This window comes from Bufo bufo, chromosome 5 (assembly GCF_905171765.1).
Source record: "Bufo bufo chromosome 5, aBufBuf1.1, whole genome shotgun sequence".
Taxonomy (NCBI): domain Eukaryota; kingdom Metazoa; phylum Chordata; class Amphibia; order Anura; family Bufonidae; genus Bufo; species Bufo bufo.
Genome location: NC_053393.1, coordinates 52660110 through 52686170, shown reverse-complemented (window position 1 = coordinate 52686170; position 26061 = coordinate 52660110). Strand labels below are relative to the sequence as shown.

The 26061-nt window shown below is 49.2% G+C and overlaps 1 protein-coding gene across 1 annotated transcript in view; it reads left to right on the top strand.

Annotated features, from left to right (window-relative positions):
- The window catches only part of EIF3E (eukaryotic translation initiation factor 3 subunit E), a 51810-nt gene that overhangs the window by 6755 nt on the left and 18994 nt on the right, over window positions 1–26061 (top strand). The window contains exons 2-7 of the mRNA XM_040432117.1: window positions 793–910; window positions 6113–6230; window positions 11394–11436; window positions 11521–11625; window positions 22735–22860; window positions 23181–23305. Coding sequence (XP_040288051.1) covers window positions 793–910; window positions 6113–6230; window positions 11394–11436; window positions 11521–11625; window positions 22735–22860; window positions 23181–23305 — 635 coding nt within the window. The remainder of the gene's footprint in view (window positions 1–792; window positions 911–6112; window positions 6231–11393; window positions 11437–11520; window positions 11626–22734; window positions 22861–23180; window positions 23306–26061) is intronic.

The window sequence follows — 26061 nt, the reverse complement described above, 5'->3', positions numbered from 1 at the left end:
CGAAGTCTCGCCAGACTTTGCCAAGCAATAACTTCGGCTCATCTGAGCCAATACATTCTAATACTGTACAGAGCACCTGCTCCGTTCAGTATTAGAACAAAGTTTTATGCGAATCCGAAGTCTATTCGCTCATTCCTAGTCATCAGTATAAAACGCTGATAAAACCCCGTTAAATCTTGCTACAGAACAGTTTTTCACCCAGAAAACCCCTTCAAAGAAGGCACTTTCCTTCTGTTCCCTCTTTAAGATCATGTCGCCAACACCACACATCTGCCCGTGCCCTTCCCTTCTCCTCCTGCAGGGTTAGACCTCTTCAGTGACGGCGCTGCAAATGGCAAAAGTGCGCACCTCATCAGTGTAGCTGCAGGACGGCGCTGTATTGGAGCGGGTCCGTGGTCTTGTGGACGGATCATGTGTCAGACAAGCGAGCATCTTTTATGTGAGCTTTAAAAATCATCACGCCTGCAGCACGTCTCCCCGTGTAAACTGGATGCGAGCGACCGTTCCTTCACCTACAGATAATGATTGGTCCGGGGTAATGAAGTTAAGTGAGCGCCGATTGACCCGCTAGCTCATAGCTGGCCGCTCTTTACCGGCGGAAAATCTGTCAGTGTAAGGGTTCAGCTACATGGCCACATTTGATATGATTGACAATGGTGTCGCAACGCAACACGCGACGTACCGCCACACCACTGTGATGCGACAGTCGCAAAAATGTAGTGTCGCACTTAATGTGCTACTTTCGTCCTGTTACCCTACATGAGTTACTTTCCTTTTTTTTTATATTTCCAGATTTACAATGAGAAGGAACTGCTGCAAGGGAAGTTGGACCTTCTCAGTGACACCAACATGGTGGACTTTGCCATGGATGTGTATAAAAACCTCTATCCTGACAAAGAGATCCCACACAGTAAGTCTTCACTTCTCCACACAGTAGGTGTCCATCTTCCGTGATGTTGTCATAGTATTCCCATATGACCTTGAATATCTGTGGCGCCGTGAGGGCCTGCACTCGTTCTGTCCCCTACTTATCTGGAACCTACCATATATCTACTAGCATTATATAAAGGGTGTATTACACCTGCCAACGTTCATAGTAACGCTCGTTGGCGATCATCTGGCAGTATAATGCTGCAGCCAATTGCCCGGTGAACGAGCAAACACTCAATCAGGCAATCCAAATCTTTTGATAGGTTAAAAAAAAGTCATAATTTGCAGGCGGCAGTTTGTGGTGTCTAATCACGATCTTCTGCCGGCAAACAATGATTCAGTATAGAGAAGAGAGCGACAATGATCCCTCCTTCCTAAACGGAGGAGATGATCGCTGCATGTAATAGCGGCTGTCTCCTCCACTAGCAAGCGGGCGATGGGGAAACGCTTCCTTTCCCGACAATCGCCTGTTAAATTGGGCTGTGTAACACCGCCTTAAAAGGGATATTCCTGTCTGAGACAATGGGGGCATATCGCTAGGATATGCCCCCATTGTCTGATAGGTGCGGCTCCCACCTCTGGGACCCGCACTTATACCTAGAACGGAGTGGGGAAGCTGGTGGCCGGAGGATCCCAGGTCTGGCAGCATAGTAGTGAATGCGAGAGCACCGCACTTGCACGGCCACCGCTCCCATTCATTTCTATGGGGCCAGCAGAAATATCCGAGCCAGTGCTTGGCTATTTTCGGCGACCCCAAAGAAATGACTGGAGGGTGGCTGTGCATGTGCAGTGCGCCCTCCACAACTTCCGGGCTCCGTTCTCATTTAGGTGCGGGTCCCAGAGGTGGGACCTGCACCGATCAGACAATGGGGGCATATAATTTTTTTGTGTGATTCTTTGGGACAATAAAAATAAATGATTGGCAGAAGCGCACGTGTCCTATTTTTCACTTGGTTGAATCTGATGGATCTGTGTCTGATATGTTGACATGTGGCCTTTTCCTATTGTCATCTTCTGATGTCCATCATAAGGCGCTTTAAAAAAGAGGTGGCCGTACACCATGGGTGTCAAACATGCGGCCCGCAATGAATACCATTGCGGCCCGGCAAAGATGCACTGCTATGTATCAGCCGGGAGAGAGGAGGGGCTGGAGTCCGTAACTAGGGGCGGGGCCCGGTGCAGTCACTGTACTCTTACACCGGGCCCCGCCGCTCACCGCAGTATTTATAAACGTGAATCCTTATCCTGTTATTAAGTTGAACTAACGCTGCGCTCTCCCATGTTCCCCTGTATCCCCCTGTATCCCCATAGCACTTACTTAAGCTTCCATAGCAGGCAGAGCGGACGGCACCAGTAACGTCACTCACTGACGTAGAGCGCCTGCTCCGCCCACTTTATGAATGAAGCAGGAGGAGCAGGAGCGCGACGTCAGTGAGTGAAGTTACTGGTGCCGTCCGCTCTGCCTGCTATGGAAGCTTAAGTAAGTGCTGTGGGGATACAGGGGAACATGGGAGAGCGCAGCGTTAGTTCAACTTAATAACAGGATAAGGATTCACGTTTATAAATACTTCGGTGAGCGGCGGGGCCCGGTGTATTGGGGGACACTGTTATGAGGGGGATCTGTGGATGATATATAGCAGTGTCATCCACAGATCCCCCCCCCCCCCCCCCCATAACAGTTCCATCCACAGATCCCCCCACCTCATAACAATGCCATCCACAGATATCCCACCCCATAGCAGTACCATCCACAGATATCCCACCCCATAGCAGTACCATCCACAGATATCCCACCTCATAACAATGCCATCCACAGATATCCCACCCCATAGCAGTACCATCCACAGATATCCCACCCCATAGCAGTACCATCCACAGATATCCCACCCCATAGCAGTACCATCCACAGATATCCCACCTCATAACAATGCCATCCACAGATATCCCACCCCATAGCAGTACCATCCACAGATATCCCACCCCATAGCAGTACCATCCACAGATATCCCACCCCATAGCAGTACCATCCACAGATATCCCACCCCATAGCAGTACCATCCACAGATATCCCACCCCATAGCAGTACCATCCACAGATATCCCACCCCATAGCAGTACCATCCACAGATATCCCACCCCATAGCAGTGCCATCCACAGATATCCCACCCCATAGCAGTGCCATCCACAGATCCCCCATAGCAGTGCCATCCACAGGTCCCCCACATGACAGTGCGTCACCCACAGGTCCCCCACATGACAGTGCGTCACCCACAGGTCCCCCACATGACAGTGCGTCACCCACAGGTCCCCCACATGACAGTGCGTCACCCACAGGTCCCCCACATGACAGTGCGTCACCCACAGGTCCCCCACATGACAGTGCGTCACCCACAGGTCCCCCACATGACAGTGCGTCACCCACAGGTCCCCCACATGACAGTGCGTCACCCACAGGTCCCCCACATGACAGTGCGTCACCCACAGGTCCCCCACATGACAGTGCGTCACCCACAGGTCCCCCACATGACAGTGCGTCACCCACAGGTCCCCCACATGACAGTGCGTCACCCACAGGTCCCCCACATGACAGTGCGTCACCCACAGGTCCCCCACATGACAGTGCGTCACCCACAGGTCCCCCACATGACAGTGCGTCACCCACAGGTCCCCCACATGACAGTGCGTCACCCACAGGTCCCCCACATGACAGTGCGTCACCCACAGGTCCCCCACATGACAGTGCGTCACCCACAGGTCCCCCACATGACAGTGCGTCACCCACAGGTCCCCCACATGACAGTGCGTCACCCACAGGTCCCCCACATGACAGTGCGTCACCCACAGGTCCCCCACATGACAGTGCGTCACCCACAGGTCCCCCACATGACAGTGCGTCACCCACAGGTCCCCCACATGACAGTGCGTCACCCACAGGTCCCCCACATGACAGTGCGTCACCCACAGGTCCCCCACATGACAGTGCGTCACCCACAGGTCCCCCACATGACAGTGCGTCACCCACAGGTCCCCCACATGACAGTGCGTCACCCACAGGTCCCCCACATGACAGTGCGTCACCCACAGGTCCCCCACATGACAGTGCGTCACCCACAGGTCCCCCACATGACAGTGCGTCACCCACAGGTCCCCCACATGACAGTGCGTCACCCACAGGTCCCCCACATGACAGTGCGTCACCCACAGGTCCCCCACATGACAGTGCGTCACCCACAGGTCCCCCACATGACAGTGCGTCACCCACAGGTCCCCCACATGACAGTGCGTCACCCACAGGTCCCCCACATGACAGTGCGTCACCCACAGGTCCCCCACATGACAGTGCGTCACCCACAGGTCCCCCACATGACAGTGCGTCACCCACAGGTCCCCCACATGACAGTGCGTCACCCACAGGTCCCCCACATGACAGTGCGTCACCCACAGGTCCCCCACATGACAGTGCGTCACCCACAGGTCCCCCACATGACAGTGCGTCACCCACAGGTCCCCCACATGACAGTGCGTCACCCACAGGTCCCCCACATGACAGTGCGTCACCCACAGGTCCCCCACATGACAGTGCGTCACCCACAGGTCCCCCACATGACAGTGCGTCACCCACAGGTCCCCCACATGACAGTGCGTCACCCACAGGTCCCCCACATGACAGTGCGTCACCCACAGGTCCCCCACATGACAGTGCGTCACCCACAGGTCCCCCACATGACAGTGCGTCACCCACAGGTCCCCCACATGACAGTGCGTCACCCACAGGTCCCCCACATGACAGTGCGTCACCCACAGGTCCCCCACATGACAGTGCGTCACCCACAGGTCCCCCACATGACAGTGCGTCACCCACAGGCCCCCCACATGACAGTGCGTCACCCACAGGCCCCCCACATGACAGTGCGTCACCCACAGGCCCCCCACATGACAGTGCGTCACCCACAGGCCCCCCACATGACAGTGCGTCACCCACAGGCCCCCCACATGACAGTGCGTCACCCACAGGCCCCCCACATGACAGTGCGTCACCCACAGGCCCCCCACATGACAGTGCGTCACCCACAGGCCCCCCACATGACAGTGCGTCACCCACAGGCCCCCCACATGACAGTGCGTCACCCACAGGCCCCCCACATGACAGTGCGTCACCCACAGGCCCCCCACATGACAGTGCGTCACCCACAGGCCCCCCACATGACAGTGCGTCACCCACAGGCCCCCCACATGACAGTGCGTCACCCACAGGCCCCCCACATGACAGTGCGTCACCCACAGGCCCCCCACATGACAGTGCGTCACCCACAGGCCCCCCACATGACAGTGCGTCACCCACAGGCCCCCCACATGACAGTGCGTCACCCACAGGCCCCCCACATGACAGTGCGTCACCCACAGGCCCCCCACATGACAGTGCGTCACCCACAGGCCCCCCACATGACAGTGCGTCACCCACAGGCCCCCCACATGACAGTGCGTCACCCACAGGCCCCCCACATGACAGTGCGTCACCCACAGGCCCCCCACATGACAGTGCGTCACCCACAGGCCCCCATTAATTCAAAGCCCACCAAAAGCACAACTTTTGGTTAAAAATATTTTTTTCTTATTTTCCTCCTCAAAAACCTAGGTGTGTCTTATAGTGAAGTTTAATATTTGTATATATATGTATATAGGTCTCACTTGTGTTATTGGGCAACGGGATGTTGGGGGTCAGCAGTCATGAAACAACAATGTTGTTCTATGAAAATGTACGATTTTTTTTATTTATTTTTTTTATGCGGCACACAAACTTAAATTTCGTTTTTTTTGGCCCATGTTAGCCTTTGAGTTTGACATGCTTGCCGTACACAATACATAAAGATTGGCTGAGCTGGAAGTGTCCCGACACACTCGATGGCAGGTGGCAAGGGAAAGAATGAGCTGCAGGTAGTCCAAAGGAATCTGGTCACCTGGTCTCCATCTTAATGAATCTAAAGGTGTCATGTATTCACATTTCAGGTTTTATCCAAATTTAATATTTTTATTATTTTTTGCACATCCTCAGAATTTAACAGTGATGTGTGAATGTGCCCTAAAGATCTCTGGTCATGTCTCAGTATACTCTGCTATGTCCTCCTTGCTTTCGGCGATCTCGTGCTTTGAGAACGTGTCTAATGCGGCTGTTTATTTGCAGCTCTAAGAGAGAAAAGGACCACGGTTGTCGCACAACTGAAACAGCTTCAAGCAGAGACGGAACCGATCGTGAAGATGTTTGAAGATCCTGAAACAACTCGACAGATGCAGTCGACTAGGTAAGTAACTCCATTGCTTTCCTACATTTCTTGGAGTGAAACATTTAGAAAATTCTTCCGTTAGCGGTTACTATAATATATGCCTGTCCGTGCAGTCTTTTAAAGGGCTTGTCTCATCTTGGACAATGAGGGCATATCGCTGCCATCCGCTCATTTCTGTGAGAGTGCTGAAAATAGCTGATCACTGGCTCGGCTATTTCCGCAAGAAGTGTGTGGTGCGCTTCCATTTATTTTGGGTATATTCGGCACTCCTATAGAATTGAATGGAGGGTGGCCTCATATGCACAGTCGCCCGTCACGTTGCAGGCTCCGTTCTGAGGATAGTTGCGGCTCCCAGAGGTGGGACCTGCACCTATCGGACGCTGGGGGCATATTGCTAGGATGTCCAAGATGAGACAATCCCTTTAAAGGGGGTTGTCCGGGTGCAGAGGTGAACCTGGACATAACCCCTTCTTTACTCATTCAGCATGAATGTGCTGCATTGGGCAAGGGCTTTCTCTTTAGCCGGTGACGTACAGGGTCTCTGTATGTGTATGCCTAGCAGTAAGCCCTGTGACGTCACCAGAACTAATAGGCAGTCTTTTAGTGCTAGCCCTAGCCGCAATACACTGTCACCGTACCGTGTGCATTCTGCAATGGATCCGCAAAACCGGAGATGTAGAACGGAAGCACGGAATGGAACACTATAGAAGCACTACGGAGTGCTTTCTGAGGCTCTGTTGCGTGCCTCCGCACTGCAAAAAGATAGAGCAAGTTCTATCTTTTTGCGGAACGGACGGATCGCGGGTGCCTGTGCATTGCGGACTGCAGCACGGGCATGGGCTTCACACGGTCGTGTGAACAAGCCCTAAGAATGTGAATGTCTGGTTTCAATTGTGTAGCTTCGGAATGTAAATGGGCCTTGTGTGGCCGCCGTAATTGGGATTGTACACAGTTAGTCCATAGACACTATGTGGAATCGCGTAAGGCTTTGCTCACATCTGTAACGGAGGTGCTATTAGGAGATTCCAGCAAAAACGAAGCAGGACAAAATATAGCTACTACCGCTACATGCAGCAATATTTTGTCTGGCAGAAAGACTGAGACCTGACTTTACTGAAATACAGTCCGTGGGGCACCGTTGGAGTGATATATAATCAGTCCTCACCTCTCCTGTCCTTATACAGTGATAAGCAGGGTGTCCTAGTGGTGATGGATGATCCGTTCTCCCCTGATGCTACACTCTGGTCCTGCGTTTTGGCACCCGTGAGCTTATCTTCTCATCTGCGGCTTCTTGCATGTTTCTTTTAGTCCCATTTAGACTTGCACACAATTCTCTGCATTTCCAGGACATACACTTATAGCTTTTCTAACTTTTTCTGAGGGCAAATTCATGCGCGCCACAACCTCTTCCTAGGCCATGTGACATCGCTGTACATTGGTTACCTGGCCTACTTGCACCTCTGCCCCATTGAAGTGAATGGGGATGAGATGCAATACCAAGCACAGCCACTATACAATGTACGGCGCTGTGCTTGTAGAGCTGCTGGGTGCCGGCTACGCTCCCCAGCGGTCCGTTGAGCGTGGCCGCTCCCCGTAACAGCTGCTCTGATAATAACTTATCCTCGGGATTGGTCATTATTATCATTTGCTGGATAACCCCTTTAAATGCATCGTACCTTACATATTTACTTGCAGGAATTTGAGAATGTCAGAAATTTCAGAAGTTGTATTCCACCAAATATGGTCTACGTTCCATCGAAGTAGCCTGATTACTTGCATAATAGTAATAAAAGCCCCAGTGTTACTGTTTTACTACAGTGAATTGGTTATTAAAATTATTATAAAATGATTGCCCATTGATTGAGTTCCTATACTGCACATGTGATCCTAGAATAATTCTATTCCACCACATGCACGGACATCCTCTTACAGGTGCTGGCAACATGGACCCGTCGTAAGCTCATGTGCATGATTCCTAAAGCTTTAGGATACTCCATTATACAGATTCCAGGGTTACCTCCTGTACGTTTTCCATCTGTTCTCCTCCACCTGCAGTGCTGATACTGAACAGTGCATTGATCATCATCCTCCAAGTAGTTTGTAGTCACTAATAATGAGGATGAGGAAGTTGTCCCTTCTGTGTAATTGCCTCCAAATGTTGGTATTTCTGAAGTGACAATTATTAAAGGTTATAGGAGATTGTCTGCCTTTCATGGTCCAGAGCCTGCAGCATTCAGCGGCTTAATAACACGGGGTGTTGTAGACATTGTGCAATGTGCAGACCACATACACTTCATTATTGCCCCCCCCCCCCCCCCCTCCCCCTTCCTTACTGCAATTAAAGGTTCTCTCTTCTCCAGGCAGTTGGAATGGTTCTCCTGTATTATACATAATGTTAGAGGAAGACAAGACGCTAAGTTTCTATACATCACCCATTCTAGTATTCAGAATATTCCCATCTCATACATGGTCATCAGTGTCCAGAACAGGACACCCTGATGTATGTATGCATGGCTGCACAGCCACCCTCTATTCTCAAGTAAGGGAGCTCTGGAAATAGCTGACCACTGGCTGTGCTATATCCGGCAGTCCCATAGCGGTGAGTGGAGAGGTGGCCGTGTATCCATGGTGTGTTCGCTCGTCTATAGCAGTTAACGGAGAGCACACTGTGCCCCGTTCTGGAGATAGATGCGGGTTCCATCTCTGAGACCAGCTCCTATCTGACATTGATGTCACATCCTAGCACACGGATCAGCAACCTTCAGCACTCCAGCTGCTGTGAAACTACAACTCCCAGCATGCGCACGTACTTGGCTGTTCTTGTAACTCCCATGGAAGTCAAAACAGGATTCTGGGAGTTGTAGATTTAGAACAGCTGGATTGCCTGTCCTAGCAATATACAATTAAAGGGGTTTTCTAAGTGTTTTATACTGATGACCTATCCCCTGGATAGGACATCAGTATCTGATCGGTGGGAATCTGACACCCGGTACCACTGCCAATCAGCCATTTCAGAAGGTATCGGCCGTTGCAGTAGCGCCGCAGCCTCCTCACAGATCGCCTAGCACAGCTCCGTACGTTGTATAGTGGCCGTGCTTGGTATTGCAGCTCAGCCCCATTCACTTCTATGGGGCTGAGCTGCGCCTAGGTCATGTGACCGATGGGTTTGAAAGTGTTCTTCCCATATGGACATTTATGGCACATCGACACTATATCCCATAAACGTCCGATAGGTGCAGGTCACACAGTACGGTCCATATGATTCTATACATCAGCGCAGTCACCAGGACCCCATATTTTCCTGGACCAGTAGTTTCAGGTACTGGGAGGCTATATGCAGTTTGGTCGTATTTAGGGAATATCTAGAATACTTGTGGAGAAGTCTTGGTAGAACCCGGCTTTTTCATGCTGTGCTGCTGGCATAGTTTAGCCTAAGGGCTCTTTCACAAGAGCGGAAAGAGAGCCAAGCCCCGCTCCGGACCGCAGAGACACGGAGCAGTAACATGACTGACAATGCTCTTTGCCTCTCTGTGATCTTTTTACTACAAAATCACAGTGACCACTTTATCTCACTGATCAGAGAGGCACGGAGCATTGTCAGTCATGTTACTTCTCCGTGTCTCTGCTGTCCGGTGCGGGGCTTGGCTGTCTTTCACGCAGCGAATTACCCGCACGTGTGAAAGAGTCCTAACTGTGAGAATTACTGTAAGGACGGTAAGTGGTGGCCCTGCTGCAGGGAAGTGTATTACAAAGTGCAAGTCATCTTCTCCGAGGCATCGAGATCTCCTTGAAAACCGTAAGAGCTGCTGGACGTCACCTTGTAAAGTCCGCTAATGAGATTGCAGGCTTTTAGTGCTTGCTAAAGTTAATCAGGGATGGCGGGAAATCCCAGGTGAGCAAACCGAAAGGAATTCACAAGTTGGCTCTGAGAAGGCAATGGAGACCATGTGAGCAGATGGGAGGGGGGTCACGTCTAATGAAGTTTTGTTTTTAGGACTTGGCATATGGGTTCACGCTGTAGATGTAAGGGCGCTGTGCTCACAGGGAGGGGTGGCATTCGATGCAGCATGGTGGATGCACCGACCGATGCAGCACAATAGTGTCTCTTGTAGGATGAATGAAGAATCCTTCTGGTAATGGACATTAGGAAAAGTTGCATTTGTGGGTTTTCGGACATGTCCGTTTTAGTAAATGCTTGGATACTCAATCAGAAAAAGCAAATTTTTTTTATTTTTTTTATGGTTTTGCAAGTTCAATCAGTTTTGGCTCCAATTGTGTTGTGTGTTTTTTCTGTCCGTATTGTATCTGGGCTGGATGTGTTTTTTACACGCCTGAAGAAAAACGAAAGAATACCAGTCTACATCTCCTAGAAACCATTAGTGAAAAACACATTGCATCTGGAAGCTTTTCATTTTTCACGCAAGCGCCATTCTCTTGGATGGAGCCAGAGCCGCGCGAAAAACCTCAATACAGAACGTGCTACAATATCGGTGATATACAGCGCTCATGTGCACAGACCCACTGAAGTGAGCGGGTCAAGATTCAGTCTGTTCACCATCGTTCGTATGAAAGATCCCTAATGGATCCCCGACTCGAGAGCCGGATACAAATGTGATCCTGGCCAAAATGATTTGCTGATCCCTCTGATAAGCCCAAAATGCGGAAGTGATTGCCAGGAAATGGCGCCTGCGTTACTTTTAGTTAATCTGGACCGGTGTTGAACACCCCTTTAAGTGACTAATCTCTAATGTCTCAAACATATCCCTCGCAGCAGAAAACATTGTTAGGAGTAGCATTCAACCATCACTTACGGTATAGTAGTAGGAGTTATGAAAGTGCAAGTATTAAAGGGGTATTCCTGTGACACATGACTAGAATATGCCATCAGTTTGGTGGGGGTCCGATCTCTACCTCCCACAGCCCCTCCAGTCTTTCCCTCTATATCAGCACCTCCGGCCACCGCGCAATGCAGGGAACTAGCGGCATGGCCGCCTTCACTCGCAGCAGTTCTCCAGTGGCAGCGCTGTGCAGGGAAAGGCTAAAGGCTCATTTTCTGGATCCGCGGCCGTTCTAAAAGTCAGACCCGCACCAGTCATAAAGTGAAGGCTTTGCCTAACTATTTGATATTTACAAATTCGTTACTTCTGACTAAACTGCCTTTTTATTTGTTTTACTTTTCAGGGATGGACGGATGCTTTTTGACCACCTTGCTGAAAAACATGGGGTAAGGAATATACCTTTGTCTATTTTTTGGTGTTGTAGGAGGGAGACCTTTTGCCGTGTCAGTATTTAAACCCCCTCTCTTCAGTTCAGACAGGAGTACCTGGACACGCTCTACCGATACGCCAAGTTCCAGTACGAATGCGGCAACTACTCCGGAGCCGCCGAGTACCTGTACTTCTTCAGGGTGTTGGTAAGCCTGCACGTATTTAAGTTGTTGGTTCCTCTGAATGTACATAAAGCATTGTGGTCAGTCACTGTTGGGTTAAATGTAGCCATTTCTGGATCAATAAACTATTAAAAGGATAGAGAAAAGTGAGTTCATCTCGCCTGGCCCTGTCAGAGGCTCCGCTGCTGCTGCCGCCAGAGCAGTGACTGGGCATGTGCCACTGCACTGCCGGGCGCCAGGGACTGGCAAAATGTCAGGCCCCGTCAATTAAGAGGAGGCCTCTTGAGCAGTGGGAACACCCCCCTCGCTGCTGAAGAACGGTTTGGTGAAGAAATTGATCTGTATGAATCTCTTCACTGTAGTAAACGTTCATATCCGATTTGGCATAAACTTTAAAAGGGGGTTCCGACCGGTGGGCCTCCCATCATCACTAGATTGGTGTCCTGTGCCCCCTCTTGTTTACACATCTAGTGATGAAGGAGAAGATGGCAGCTGCCCTGGGTATGTGAGGTGTGGGGGCTGCTGGGCGTGCAGGGCACCTAGATCTCCTATAGACTAATGGGCGGGGGGTCTGTGTGGTCAACTTTAAACTCCGCACAGACCACCCTGGTTCTAGCAATGAATTACTGAGAACCTGTTGACTGGTAGATGTAATGTGATTTCTGTCCATTGTTGGTTCTTTAGTCTCTGCACGCTTAGGCTACATGCACACAGCGACGCGGAAAAATAAAATAGATGCAGTCAGTTTTTCATGGCTATTTTTCAACCATTTGTGCATCCGTTTTCTGTCCGTCTGTCCGTTTCTAATGGCCATGAGAAACGGAATATATATATATATATATATATATCTCCCAACCCCTGCAGTGCCCTCAGTACACATAATGTTCCCCATAGTGGCCCCCAGCATTAATAATGTCTCCCATAGTGGCCCCCAGATGTAATGTTTTGCTTTAACAAAAAATAAATAAATAAAATACTCCCCTCATCCACTTGTGCAGAAGCAGTTGCTCCTCTTGATTAAAAAGGAGCTGCGCTGAGCCTGATGACCCCACGGCGCACTCCCAGCATGAGCGCGTGAGGACGTACTGGCATACTTGGGCTATGTAAGGTTGGGTCAGGAGGAAGAGCCGTTGACTGTCTTCCCCTGGCAGTTATCTTGGCATGGCCGGCTTTGCTATAAGCTGGGAGGCGGTCGTGTTTCTAAGGCTCTATTTACACTTGCTGTTTCTGCTTCTTTTGCTGCGTTTTTAATGTATTTTTTGCTGCCTATTTTTATAATTGGATCATGAACAGCTTTTATCATCCATCTACAGACCACAAGAACGGGGGTCCCCAGGTCCCATGTGATTGGAGCAGTAATGCACATATGTGACCGACGCCGAGTGCTGTACTCTGCAGTCCCATAGAAGTGAATGAAGCGGCGGTCACGTACGCACATTACTGTCCATTCACACAGGGATCTGGTGGTGGTAACAGTGGTTGGGGACCTCATCAGTGATCATGTCCTGTATGGGGCCAACCCTTTTAATTAGTCAAACATTTTGCTGCAGTGAAAGCCCCCTGTGCACACGGCCCTATTGGCGAGGACCGCTTCGGGCAGATCGGGCGCACCCCATCAGCGATTGTAATCTAAATCTCCAGCAGAAAATTCAAATGTTGAAAAGCAGCCTGGCAAATTAAAGGTAATCGTCAGTAATGTCCCGCCGCGGCCCGGCCTCCTCTTATCAGCCCCTTCCATCTGCCTCCTCTGGAATATTACGAGGGATTTAAGAGGGAAAGAGTCATTTACTGGGGAAATGTAAACAGCTTAAATGAGCTTCATAGAAGCAGAGCCGTGGTTTCATTACCAGCCCCTGCAAAGAGCTGCTTATTCATATCATTTGTTAATGCTGGGAGTGAATTCTGAGAATGAAGATTTAATGTCTTGGTCGAGGCTCAGCACAGTCCATTTATTGTTGCTGGCCGGGGACTTGAATGTGCCATTCCCCCAGCAAATGGAAACTTTAGGTAACCCCTGTAAAAATCCAGATATTGAAACTATTCTACCATATCCTCGCCTGAAAGGTTAGTCTGCAGAGCCAACTGTAATGACATGGAGCCGGGCCAAAGAGCTCGCATGAACCTTAGGAAACGAGCGCACCCAAATATACAGAGACTGGGGGTAATCGGGTTACCTGGTGTAATCTCACGTCCAGCCATGGCTGCAGCGGGCTATTTTTTATTTTTTTATATATATATATATATATTTTTTTTTAAGCAGGGCTGTACATCCTGAGCTACCTGCTTCATTAATAAAATGACTCTAGTAAAGAGTGATACTTAAAGGAATTGTCCGAGTGACAACTTATCACCTGCCTGCAGGATAGCTGGTGATGGTCTCATTAGTGGGGGGTCTGGCCACTGTGACTCCCACCAGTCACTGGAATGGGAGTCCTGTGTCCCCTGTTCGAAAGGAGAGGCGTTCGCTCTATGGGACTGTCAAAGATAGGCGAGTGCCGCAGTCCCATTCTATACCTTTGACGATTCCGCAGGGTGGTCATAAAGCACGACAGGGCAATGTTTTGTTTTTTATTTAGATGCATTCTTAAAGGGGTTGTCCAGGCTTTTTATATTGATGACCTTTCCTCAGGATAGGTCATCAGTATCAGATCGGCGGGGGTACGACACCGGCACCCCCCCTGATAAGCTGTATGAGAAGACGGCGCACGCAGTGGGTGGTGTCGGACCCCCTGAGGATAGGTGATCAATATAAAAAGCACAGACAACCTCTTAATTATAAGTATAGATCTCCCATCATTTCATGTCTACAGATCTTATGCAGACCTCTCTGTCTCCGTGGTAACAGACTACAAGCAAACCCTGTGTTGTCTGGATCTGTAGTTAGTTCCTATAGGTTTGCTACACAAAATAGCCTTTAACTATTTGCATCATTTTGCGTTTTAGATGCATTTTGTGGGGGCAGGGATTGGTGGTGATGGTGGACATTGCCTTTTAAACCTTTTATGACTGGCATAATTATACAAGTACAGAAATTTTTTATTAAAGGTGCTGAAATAGAATAGGGTTGTGGTAGAAGAGTTAGGTGAGCGCTGTGGCCTCTTTCTAGGTCAGTGACGTCACAATCGATCATATGGCATAGGCGCTGCTCGGTCCCATTGAAGTGAAAGAGATTGAGCTGCAATAGCAAGCACTGTAGCTTCTCCAAACAGCTGATTGTAGGGGCTTCCTGGGTGTCAGATATTCTAAGGATAGGCCACCAATATCTTACTCCTGGAAAACCCCTTTAAAGGGTTATCAAATACTAAAATGGTGACCCAGACTGGCCCGTGATGCTTACCTGATCCCTGCCACACACGTTGGAGCTGGAACTACTGGACCAGGAGCACAAGAGACCAGATCCAGCAGTGGGGATCAGGTAAGCATCACCCTCACCTGGATCGGGCAGGTCTGGGCCACTATTTTAGCATTTGATGACCCCTTTAATGCCTGTGCACCTGACGCCCATGCAAGTCTAATTTATGAATGGCTAAAAATAATAGGTGTGGGTTCATAGAGGTTTGCAGTTTTCTAGGAGGGTGGGGGCTAAATATCTATGGATATGTAGACTTGCCATACAGGGAGAGGCATTCACAGCGCCTCTTTCCGCCAGGGCTATGAAGACTGAAGTCTATATTTTCCCACCTGGGCAGGCATTGTCCGTGCCGGGCAGTCTGTACCGTACATAAACACAATGGTGCAGACATTTAACCCTGCTACCTGGCGGAGCTGTGGCTGGCACCGGCTGGGAGCTGTCAGCCCCGTGTTCTTGTGCTGTGTAGAAGGCAGGAAAGCAAATCTGTTAGGAAGAGTTAGAGCTCATGCACACAAATGTATTTTGTTTCAGTGTCTATTCAATTATTATTATTATTTTTGCGGACCGTATGCAATACCTTTTTCATTCTGTTCTCGTATGTCCGTTCCGCAACATAATAGAACATGTACTATTATTGTCCACATTACGGACAAGGATAGGTCTGTTCTATTATGGGCCAGCTGCTCCGTTCTGCAAAATACAGAATGCACACGGACGTCATCCGTATTTTTTTGCAGACTGCGAAATACATAAGTTTGTGTGCCTGATCCTTTATGAAGAGGAATGAGAGGATAAAGCTACATTAACATGACCGTATCTGTTTTGCGGTCTGCAATAAAATACAGATGTCCGTTCGGCATCCGTGTTTTGTTTTTGTTTTTTTTGTGGATCCATTGGAACAATGCCTGTCCTTGTCTGCAAAATGGACAAGAATAGGACATGCTCTATATTTTTTGCGGGGCTACGGAATGAACATACGCATGTGGACAGCACACGTGGACCTATTGAAATTAATGCAGACCGCATCCTATCCGCAAAAAAAGGAACAGACATGGAAACATGTTCGTGTGCATGAGGCCTCAATGAGAGCTGGATGCTGCAATTTTCTCAGCACAGACCAATGGTCTGTATGAGGGGGGGGAAGCTCATGTGAATTGATCTACTGATGTTAAAGGGGTTTTCCAACTTTTTTTTTTTTATACTGATGACCCATCCTCTGTATCTGATCAGTGGAGATCCGACATGTGGGATCCCTGCCGATCAGCTGTTTGAGAAAGCCACGGCCCTCAGTGCAGCTCAGCCCTATTAAAGTGAATGTAAACAATGTGTAGTGCTGTGCTTGGTAAGCTGTGAAGAGGCCTTGGTACTCACCGGAGCGCCGTAGTCTCCCAACAGTTTTAGCTTAGTGTCCGTAGGAGGCAGACCTCCCTGCTTTGCAGGTCTGCAGATTGATTTTTTTTCTTCTAGCGGGATTATAGGCAGTCCTAGCTGCCTGCACTCCCACCCAGGAGACGGGAGACCAGGGGTCCCCAAGCCCACTGCTCCTTCCTGGTCTCCAGAAGACGAGGAGGAGTAGAGGTTCCTAAAGCCTCTGCATCCCGCCAGCCTTCGGGTCACCATGGCCGCCCACGACAAGTCCCCTCAGTTTCTGGTGTAGCAGCCCTCCCAGGGGGCTGAACACCAAAGGTAGTAACCCGCTGGAACCAGGGGAACAGAACACGCCAGATGGGTAAGTATTCCTGGCTCCAACCCTCTCTCCCCCTTCTCAGGTTACTTGCTGTGGATGACCCCCTCAAAGCCTTGTCCCCCCAGGCAGGGAAAGGGTTAACAACTGTGTGGTGGTCTCTTCTGTGTGCGTGGGGGGCGGCGGGGTGAACGGTAGCCCTCTGTGCTTGCCAAACTTCTTTCTGTCGCAGACACCTCCCCCAGTCCAACAGGGCCATTGTGGAAATGCTGGGGCGTTTGGTCGCGCGACCACCCTCTGACCAGTCAGACTCTGGGGACCCATCTGCTACTCCCTGCAAAACGGGCCAGGGCACCTCCAAGGCTGTCTCCGTCCCCCGTTTCCTCCATCTCTCTGCCGCCTCCCAGGGAGTCTCGCTTCGATGCGTCCTCATTAGAAGAGGCGTCTTCTGAAGATAAGTTGTCAGACGCTGACTTAGTCTCACCGGAGGAACAGTCTTCCAAACTGTCCGCTATGGTAGACAATCTCATTGCAGCGGTTATAGAATCTTACAGGTTGAGGACCCTAAGATCCTGTCGCTCGCCAAAAGTTTTCCCTAACGACCCGCAGTTTGATTCCTCCCTTTCCAAGGAATGGAACTCCCCTGACAGGCGTTTTGCTTTGCCGAAACGCTTAGACGTCTTATATCCCTTTTTAGAGGATTTGACAAAGAAGTGGTCCTCCTCTCCTGTTTTTACCCACCTGGCTAAGAATACCACCTTGCCTATGGCGGATGGGGCTTCCTTCTCGGACTCTAGGGATAAGAAATTGGAATCTTTTGCCAAATTTGCCTTTGAAGCAACTGGCACTGCCCTACGCCCGATTTTTGCATCTACATGGGTCAGCAAGGCTATGACCGAGTGGGCAATCAAGCTACATCAGGGCCTAGCCTCGGGGGACTCCTCGGAGGAACTTTAGGATATTGCACAGCAACTTTCCCACGCCAGCTCTTCTGTAAGGCCTCTCTGGACGCGGCCAGGCTTTTGGCCCGCTCTTCAGCCCTTTTGGTGGCTATTCGCTGTACCCTGTCGCTATCTCGCTGGGCGGCGGATAATGCTTCTAAACTGACCTTGACCTCCCTCCCCTTTGCAGGTAGGTCTCCAAGGTCTATACCCCCAAGTCGTCTTCTGGCTAGCTCACATCTCAGATGCCTGGGTACGAGAAGTCATCTCAGAGGGTTACAAACTGGAGTTCCCGTCCCCACCCCCGCCCTAGTTTTTTTTTTTTTTTTTTTTTTTGCCGCACATTTCTTTTTTCAGGCTATCCTCACCCTTCTGCGGCATCCTAGACCTCAAAGCCCTCAACCGCTTCCTTCAGCTCTGCCATTTCCAGATGGAGTTCCTGCGATCGGTCATTGCATCCATGGACCCGGGGGAGTACCTGTCCTCAATAGACATCAAGGACGCTTACCTCCATGTTTCCCAGGGTCTTTACTAAGCTTCTGGCCTCAGTCATGGCTCTGCTTCATGCCAGGGGGATAGTGGCAATTTCGTACTTGGACCTTTTACTGATCAAGGATCCGTCATTCCATACAACGGCGGACAGCCTACACATCGTCTGGGACACCGTGAGTCATGTCTTCACCCATCTCGACAGCTGATATTTCTGGGCATGCTGTTCTACACCGATCGGGCAAAGATATTCTTGCCCCCGGACAAACTCTCCACTCTCCATCGTCAGATCCTCTCCTTGTTGCAGCCTCAGCCTCTTCCCATTCGCCAGTGCATAAGGGCTCGGGGCTACATGGTCTCTTCCTTCGAAGCGGTGCCCTACGAGCAGTTCCATACCAGGGCTCTTCAGCAGCACATGCTGACCATTTGGGACCTCCCTGGATCGACTCATCCATCTCCCTGCCCCGACGCGCTGAGACCTTCGGTGGTGGTTCATGTCTCCGATGCTGACATTGGGCCGCTCCTTCCTTCCCCTCCGCTGGATAGTGTTGCAGACGGGGGCAGTTCTGGACAATCTATCGGTCCAGGGCTCCTGGTCCCACGAGGAGCGCTCCCTTCCAATCAATATTCCAGAATTGCGGGCAATTCGTCTCTGGTTCATTGGACGGGCCATCTCCGGGGGTGTCCAGTTTGGGTTCAATCCGACAACTCCATGGCAGTCGCATATCTAAATCACCAGGGCGGCACCCGGAGCTCAGCAGCCATGTCTGAAGCAGCGCTCATCCTCTCCTGGGCGGAGAGCCATGTTCCAGTTCTGTCAGCAGTTCATATCCCTGTCATCGACAACTGGATCGCTGACTTTCTCAGCTGAGAGAGACTCGATCCTGGCGAATGGGCTCTGCATCCACAGGTCTTTCTCGCGATCTGCGAGCGATGGAGTCTGCCGGATGTGGATCTCATGACCTCCCGCTTTTCAACCGCAAGGTAGAGAACTTCGTCGCGAGGTCCAAGGATCCTCTGGCTCGGTTATCGGACGCCCTAGTGATCCCGTGAAGTCAGTTCACGTTTCCTTACGTGTTCCCTCCTCTTCCGCTCATTCCGCATCTTCTCCAAAAAATCTGGTCCGAAGGTCTGCCCGTCATTCTCGTGGCCCCGGACTGGCCACGCAGAGTATGGCACACATCCCTAGTCTCCCTCCTCGCCGACGAACCCTGGCCTCTTCCCCTTTGGGAGGACCTTTTGTCGTAGGTACTGATCTTCCACCCGAATTTAGGGTCGCTACATTTAATGGCATGGCTGTTGAAGCTGCCGTACTAACGGCTCGGGGTTTCCCAGATGCTGTTGCCCAGACCATGATTCGGGCTAGGAAGCAATCGTCCTCTCGGACCTAAAGTCCTACTTTAGTTGGTGCGAACGCCACCAGATGTCTCCCATTCGGTTCTCGTTGCCGAGACTCTGGTCTTTCCTGCAGTCGGGCATGGACTTGGGGCTGGCTCTCAGTTCCCTCAAATGGCGAGTTTCAGCCCTTTCCATTCCTTTTCAGCGGAATCCCTTTCTGCGGTTCAGGCCTTTCTGCAGGGGGTGGCACACGCCGCGCCCACTTACCGGCCTCCGTTGAATCTTTGGGATCTTAAAGGAAACCTGTCACCAGGATTTTGTGCATAGAGCTGGGGACATGGGCTGCTAGATGGCCGCTAGCACATCTGCAATACCCAGTCCCCATAGCTCTCTGCGCTTTTATTGTGTTAAACAGTTTTGATCCATATGCAAATGACCTGATATGAGTCCTGTATCCGGAGATGAGTCAAGCGGAAAGGAGCCCAGCACCGCCCCGCGTCCTCCGAATCTCCTCCTTGCTGACTGACGTCACAGAGCTGGCGTCTCGCAATGCGCAAGCTAGCGCACCACATGGTACCACATACAGGCCACGGAAACTAAATCCATTTGTGTGCATGAGCCCTTAAACTAATGCCTCCAGCTGACCCCATTCAGTGGCATGCAACAGTGTTTTTATTTTTTAATACCATTGTATGAAATAGTGTAGTGTGCTATATTTATTTATTTTTTTCCTGTGGTATACACACATATACTTGATAGACAGGCCAACAGTGTTCTTTTTGGTCTCTGTGCCTGGCTAATGTAAACCCATGGACGTGTTTAGTCTAAAGGGTTTTCGGTGCTCATTGGTGAAAGCCAAGCATAGGCAATGAATGTTTGTGTCCATGATTGTTGACTTATTGCAGCAAGATTGGAACATAATCTGTTGAATGGCAGGACAAACCTTTTCTGATCGTGTCTGATATAGGATTAGGACATAGGTCTCGGGCATTATGTCTGATGTGGGGCTAGGACTGCTCTTGGCAATCATATCTGATATGGGGGTAGCACTGCTGTTAGTGATTGTCTGTGGGGGTAGTGCAGCTCTTAGCAATTATGTCTGATGTGAGGGTAGGGAGCTATAAGTGATTCAGCTGTCTTATCTGACAGTATTGTGCTAGGAGTACTAGGGAGATTTGTCAAAACTGTCAAAGATAAAACTGACTTGTTGCCCATGGCAACCCATCACAGGGCATCTTTCAAGCAAACTATACGAGATAAAAGCTGTGCTGTGACAACTAAGACAGCTTTTCTTGTAGACCGTGTCTGATAAATCAGATATGATTTGTGTAATCGTGCATGACGTCGGGATATTATAGACCCCTATGACTGATACATACATGATATATGTATAATGGCTGCATGGAAAGCCTACACACTCAGGTTCCCTTGGGAATCAGAAAGTAAGACCGGCTTCAGCGTCTGCTCTGACTTTTTCTGCGCTGGGACCCGTTTGCCGGGTGAAGATTCATTTAAAGTGATGGCTTGCGAAACAGAAGCCATGAAAGGCCCATTGTACGTGCTCCCTGAGATTAGAATTTGACACTCTCAATGACCTAGTGTAGTTCAGCCTTGTATAAATTACAGCTTTATGACCCCGCCGTTACCCTGGCTTTCAGAAGGCTTGAACTGAACTAGATAAAATAACTAGACCTGTTCTCAAGATTGAGCGAAGTGGGTGGTGGGAGCTTTTCTTGGTTTTGAGGATACGGGCTTCGGTTTCATAATGCATTGTTTTCCATGAGGCCTCTGGAATTTCTCGTTTTCATATTGGAACCTGCAGAAAACCCCATAAACTGTATCTACTTTTTGGTAGCCTATACTAGGGAGGTACTGGTTCTCCATGGGAAAGAAATATGCAAATGTGCTCTCCTCTAGAAGAAAGAAAACGCTCTCTCTGGTGCCACCTATTGGAGGTAGCTGCTCTAGAAGTCGATGACAGTCCTTTTATTGAGCCTTGGAATAATATTAACCCCTTAGTCTGCCGTATGTATGCAGCAGAAAGCAGTATTTTAAACATGGTGCCCACTCAGGAGCTGAGCGGGCATCCTGGCTGGACAATGACTGCTGTTCTACATCAAACACCTGCCAGCAGTGTCCATGACTAGAGACCACTCCAGTCACAAATATTTAACCCCTCGGATGCCATGGCAATTGTGACCACGTCAGCTGAAGGATCATGTACTGAGAGTGGGCTGCTACCGCTGAATCGCTCCTCCATTGGCAGGGCTCAATAGAAACACAGCAATTTTACCATAGACTGAAATGGTAAACCATTGCATTCTATGCTATAAGTGATCTAAAGATCGCATATTCGAGTCCCCTAAAGGGGCTAAAAATGAAGTTGGAAAACAATTTAAAAAAAACATAACCAGAAGAATTAAAACTTCACATCATCCTCCTTTCCCCAGTTTACAAATAAAAATAAACTGAAAAGAATATATATATCACCATTAGCATCGATGCATGAAAATGCGTGAACTGATATCAAGATAGAATATTAATCCCGTACGTTGAATACCGTAATAAAAAAGTTAATACCAAAATTTAATTTTTATTTTTCTGTTTGCAAAAAAAATAAAATAAAAAATTTATCAAAAATCCCTACTCATATTGTATCAACAAAAAAGTAATGAGGGTCGGAATATGACAATGCAATTTTTATTTTACTCATTAAAACATAACAAATATAAATTTGGCATCTCTGTAATCATACTGACTCGCTGATTAAAGGTAACGTCATTTATTTATTTTTTACCACCCAGTGCATGCCGTGAATGCGAAACCTATAGAACTATGGCTCCGTTTTTTTGTTTTTGTTTTTTCCAATTCCACTCAGTTTAGATTTTATTTTTATTTTTTTCCAGCTTCTAAATACCATGTATGCAATATTAAATGGTGCCGTTAGAAAGTACAACTTATCCTGTAAAAAATAAGCCATCCTATGGCTATGTGAAAAGAGGAAATGTTAGGGACGTACGGAGGGTGGGAAAAGTGAAAATGAAAACCACTTAGTTTGATGCATTGAGTTAATTTCCCTTAGATTGCAGTGGGTTATTGCCACATTCTGTGCTATACACTCGCACCTCTGCAGTCCCAAGAAAGCCTATGTTTGAGCCCAGGATGAGGATTTCCATAGATATCACATTTTTATATTTTCCTTTTCTCTACTCTTCACATTGAATCAAACCACTTGTTGGATTATGGAGACCACCACAGCCTGAGAACGTCACCCATCAGTGATCCCACAGGGGATATTAACCTTTGTGTATCTTCTCTTTTGGTTACAGGTGCCCTCAACAGACAGGAACGCCCTCAGCTCCCTTTGGGGAAAGCTGGCTTCAGAAATCCTGATGCAAAATTGGGATGCCGCGATGGAGGACCTCACCAGGCTGAAGGAAACCATTGATAACAACGTAAGTGGCTTCTTTCTCCTTGGAGATGGCGTGCTGGAAATCTGTTGTAAATCGCCTCTAACCACTGAAATAGATTTAGTGGCCAGATTTTGGCAGCAGAAAGTAGTGCAGCCAAGACTGTAGTGACTTGGTATTTGGCCAGCACCACGTGCCCCATCTCTGGTCAGCAGGATTCTGTGGTGAACCAGACGCTAATTTGAGGAAGCTTCGTTGGACACCCTGCCCAGCTTCATGTTGGAGATCTATCCTTTTGGTTCATTGTTTTACATCACTTATGTTATTTTACTTACCGTATGCATTTTATTTTTCGATCCTTCCAGTCTGTCAGTTCTCCACTCCAGTCTCTTCAGCACCGGACCTGGCTCATCCACTGGTCGCTCTTTGTCTTTTTCAACCATCCTAAGGGCCGAGATAATATCATTGACCTGTTCCTCTACCAGCCTCAGTAAGTGACCGATCCCCCTGTTTGTGCTCTGGTTATTTTGCTTATTTTGATGTTTAAATAAATTGCCGTTTCAGTGGTTCTTTCTGGTCTGAGGTTTGCTTAACCCTTTTTATTTTCTACAATCTGTTTTTCCATGATGGACAAATATCTGACCACTGGGGCCTCAGTAGTTGCTAGAACTGGGGTCCTGGAGCCCCCCATTGCTTCTAGTGTTTAAGTACCCTATAGTTCTTGTCCTTTCTGCATATCCTTCTTTCCAGTTGCAGCTCTCACGTCATTCAGCCTCCATTAGATTGCATGTCTCCCTGCAGAAGCAGTGTGGTAGTGCTTAAAGAGCGCTAAATGCAGTGTAATCTGCAGGCAGCATGTTATAGAGCAGGAGGAGCTGAGCAGATTGAGATTATACATATTCGTGATCGCATTCTTTGTGTAGGCCTACATAAACCTGAACATGGTTTGGTTCCGCATCCGTTGCTCCGTTCCGTGGCCCCGCAAAAATAAATAGAGCATGTCCTATTCTTGTCTGTTTTGCGGATAGGGATAGGCATTGTTACAATGGATCCACACAAAAAAATGCCATACAGAAGTCATCTGTTTTTTTGCGGACCGCAAAATACAAGGCTAAGTGTGTATACAGAGATAGCTGTCAGTCACTGATAACAACCCACCCCCCTGGTGTACTGAGAGCTGTTCATGGGGGTGGGGGTCTTAAAGGGGTTGTCTCTCTATTATTGGTGGCCTATCACAAGGATCTTCCTCTGAGACCCACACCTCTCTCCAGAGCAGGGCCCCTAAAGTGAGTGGAGAGCAGTCGCACATCCGCCCCTCATTTCTATGGGACTTAGAAAATATCCGAGGGTGCTCCAATGGGAACGAATAGAGAGCACGCCTCGTATGCGTGGTGCACTCTTCACTTTCAGGAGCCAATTCTGAGACCCGCATCTATCGGACCTTGGCATATCCTATCGATATGCCAGCAAAGTCCGAGATGGCTCAACCCATTTAAGTTAGAATAAGTTGAGATGTAAGTGTGTAAACTACAGGTTTTACACTTTACTATATATCGATCTGCTCGGCTCCTCCCGCTCTATAAGATGCGGCTTGCGAATTTACACTGCATTTTGTGATTCCGTTTTCTCTTTGAGAGACTGGTGAAATAGTTTTCTGTTATGTTGCGTTGAGGGCCTGTCCTAAGGTTAAGCCATCAATCTAAGATCTGTCGAGGTCCCACTGATCTGCAGGATGAGGGGGCAGTGGTGCACCCTTTTCTGCAACCCATTCTTCTTCATGCGAATGCTTTGGACTGCAGTACTAGACACATCCGTAAACCCGTGCATCTCCATGCCACGTACTGCAATGAGGAGAAAGTGGCAGTCCAGCTAAGGATGGTTCTTCAGTGTCACATCTCGTATGTGGAAACATAGGCCATTTCGTTTAGGTTCCATTCTGACAGCGGGATGGCGCTGCAGTGTCCTGCACATCTATCGCTCAGACCTCGTGACCCATGTGGAGAGGCTGCAATGCTGGCTAGAGCTCTGCGAGGATGATGGAGGATCTGGGTGTGGGTTGTAATGTGGCTGCACGGAATACAACGTGAAGTGCTAGACCTGTGCTCGGACCCATATGTGGAGCTTGCTTCCTGTTCTTCGCCATGCATCTCCTGAAGACCGCGCTGACTGCTTAGGACATAAGTCAATCGTCTGTCACAGTCCAGAATACAGTCTCTCCTGTCTAAATGTCTCCATTAAAGTTCTAGATGAATGGCTGTAAATCGGCCATCTGAACGCTGGAAGTGCATCTGCTGTTTCACAACCCTGGTCCTGTAACTAATACCAAATGTGCAGATCTATCCTCCTGCCTCCGGGCCGTGGATAAGGCCCTGATTAACAGCGACTGATTATAAAGGATGTTAAACGCCAATATGCGGGAGCTTCGTAACATTCTCACATCTTGTCTGATCGGCCACATGCACGGCCATCGGGTTTAATTTCAGCCGTCCTGCTGCAGATGTGTCATGCTGGTAAATAGGTATTCATTCCCCTTCAGTCTTAGTGGTTTTACGCTATGGCTTTTCCCAGGCTCTCCCGACTGCCCTTTCCATAGCGCAGGTGCGGCCCCCCTTGTCCACAGGCCGGTTTTGCACTCTCGCCTGTTTCATGTGAATGGGGTTGGGGCTGAGCCGCAGGACCAGAAATAAACGTTCGCCCCTGCATACCATCTGTTTGAAATTCTGGGCCAATTAATTTCTTAGTATCTTTTGTAATAGAAAGGTGTTCATCCCCTGCATAGTCCGTGAAATGGTAACATGCTGGCTGTCTGAAGCCACCACTAGGGGGAGCTTATTACAGAAGGAGAGAAGGGTCGGGTGAACTGAATTATTTTCACCTGATCCTTTTTGTTCTCCTGGGTGATAAATCGCCGCCTTTTACCTTCCCCATTGAAAGCACATACATGCTTGGCCGAACAGAGTGTATGGGGGAGTCAGAAGGGATGGCTGCTGGCCCAGCAATCATTCGGTAGACCCCTGTGTCTCTTTAATTAGGACTAGCTCCCCCTGAAATCCTTGCATAGTGCTGTCCTATAGCTGCGCCTGCTTGTGGTATACTCTGTGCTGAGCGCTGTATGTACTTTCCATTGTGGTATAGGAGAGGTAACTGGGATTTACCGTATCTTTTACCTGACCAGGAGGAATATTTGCATGGTGCTCGCACCAGCCAGATATTACAGCTGCACATCAAAGTGCACGCCACGCTCGG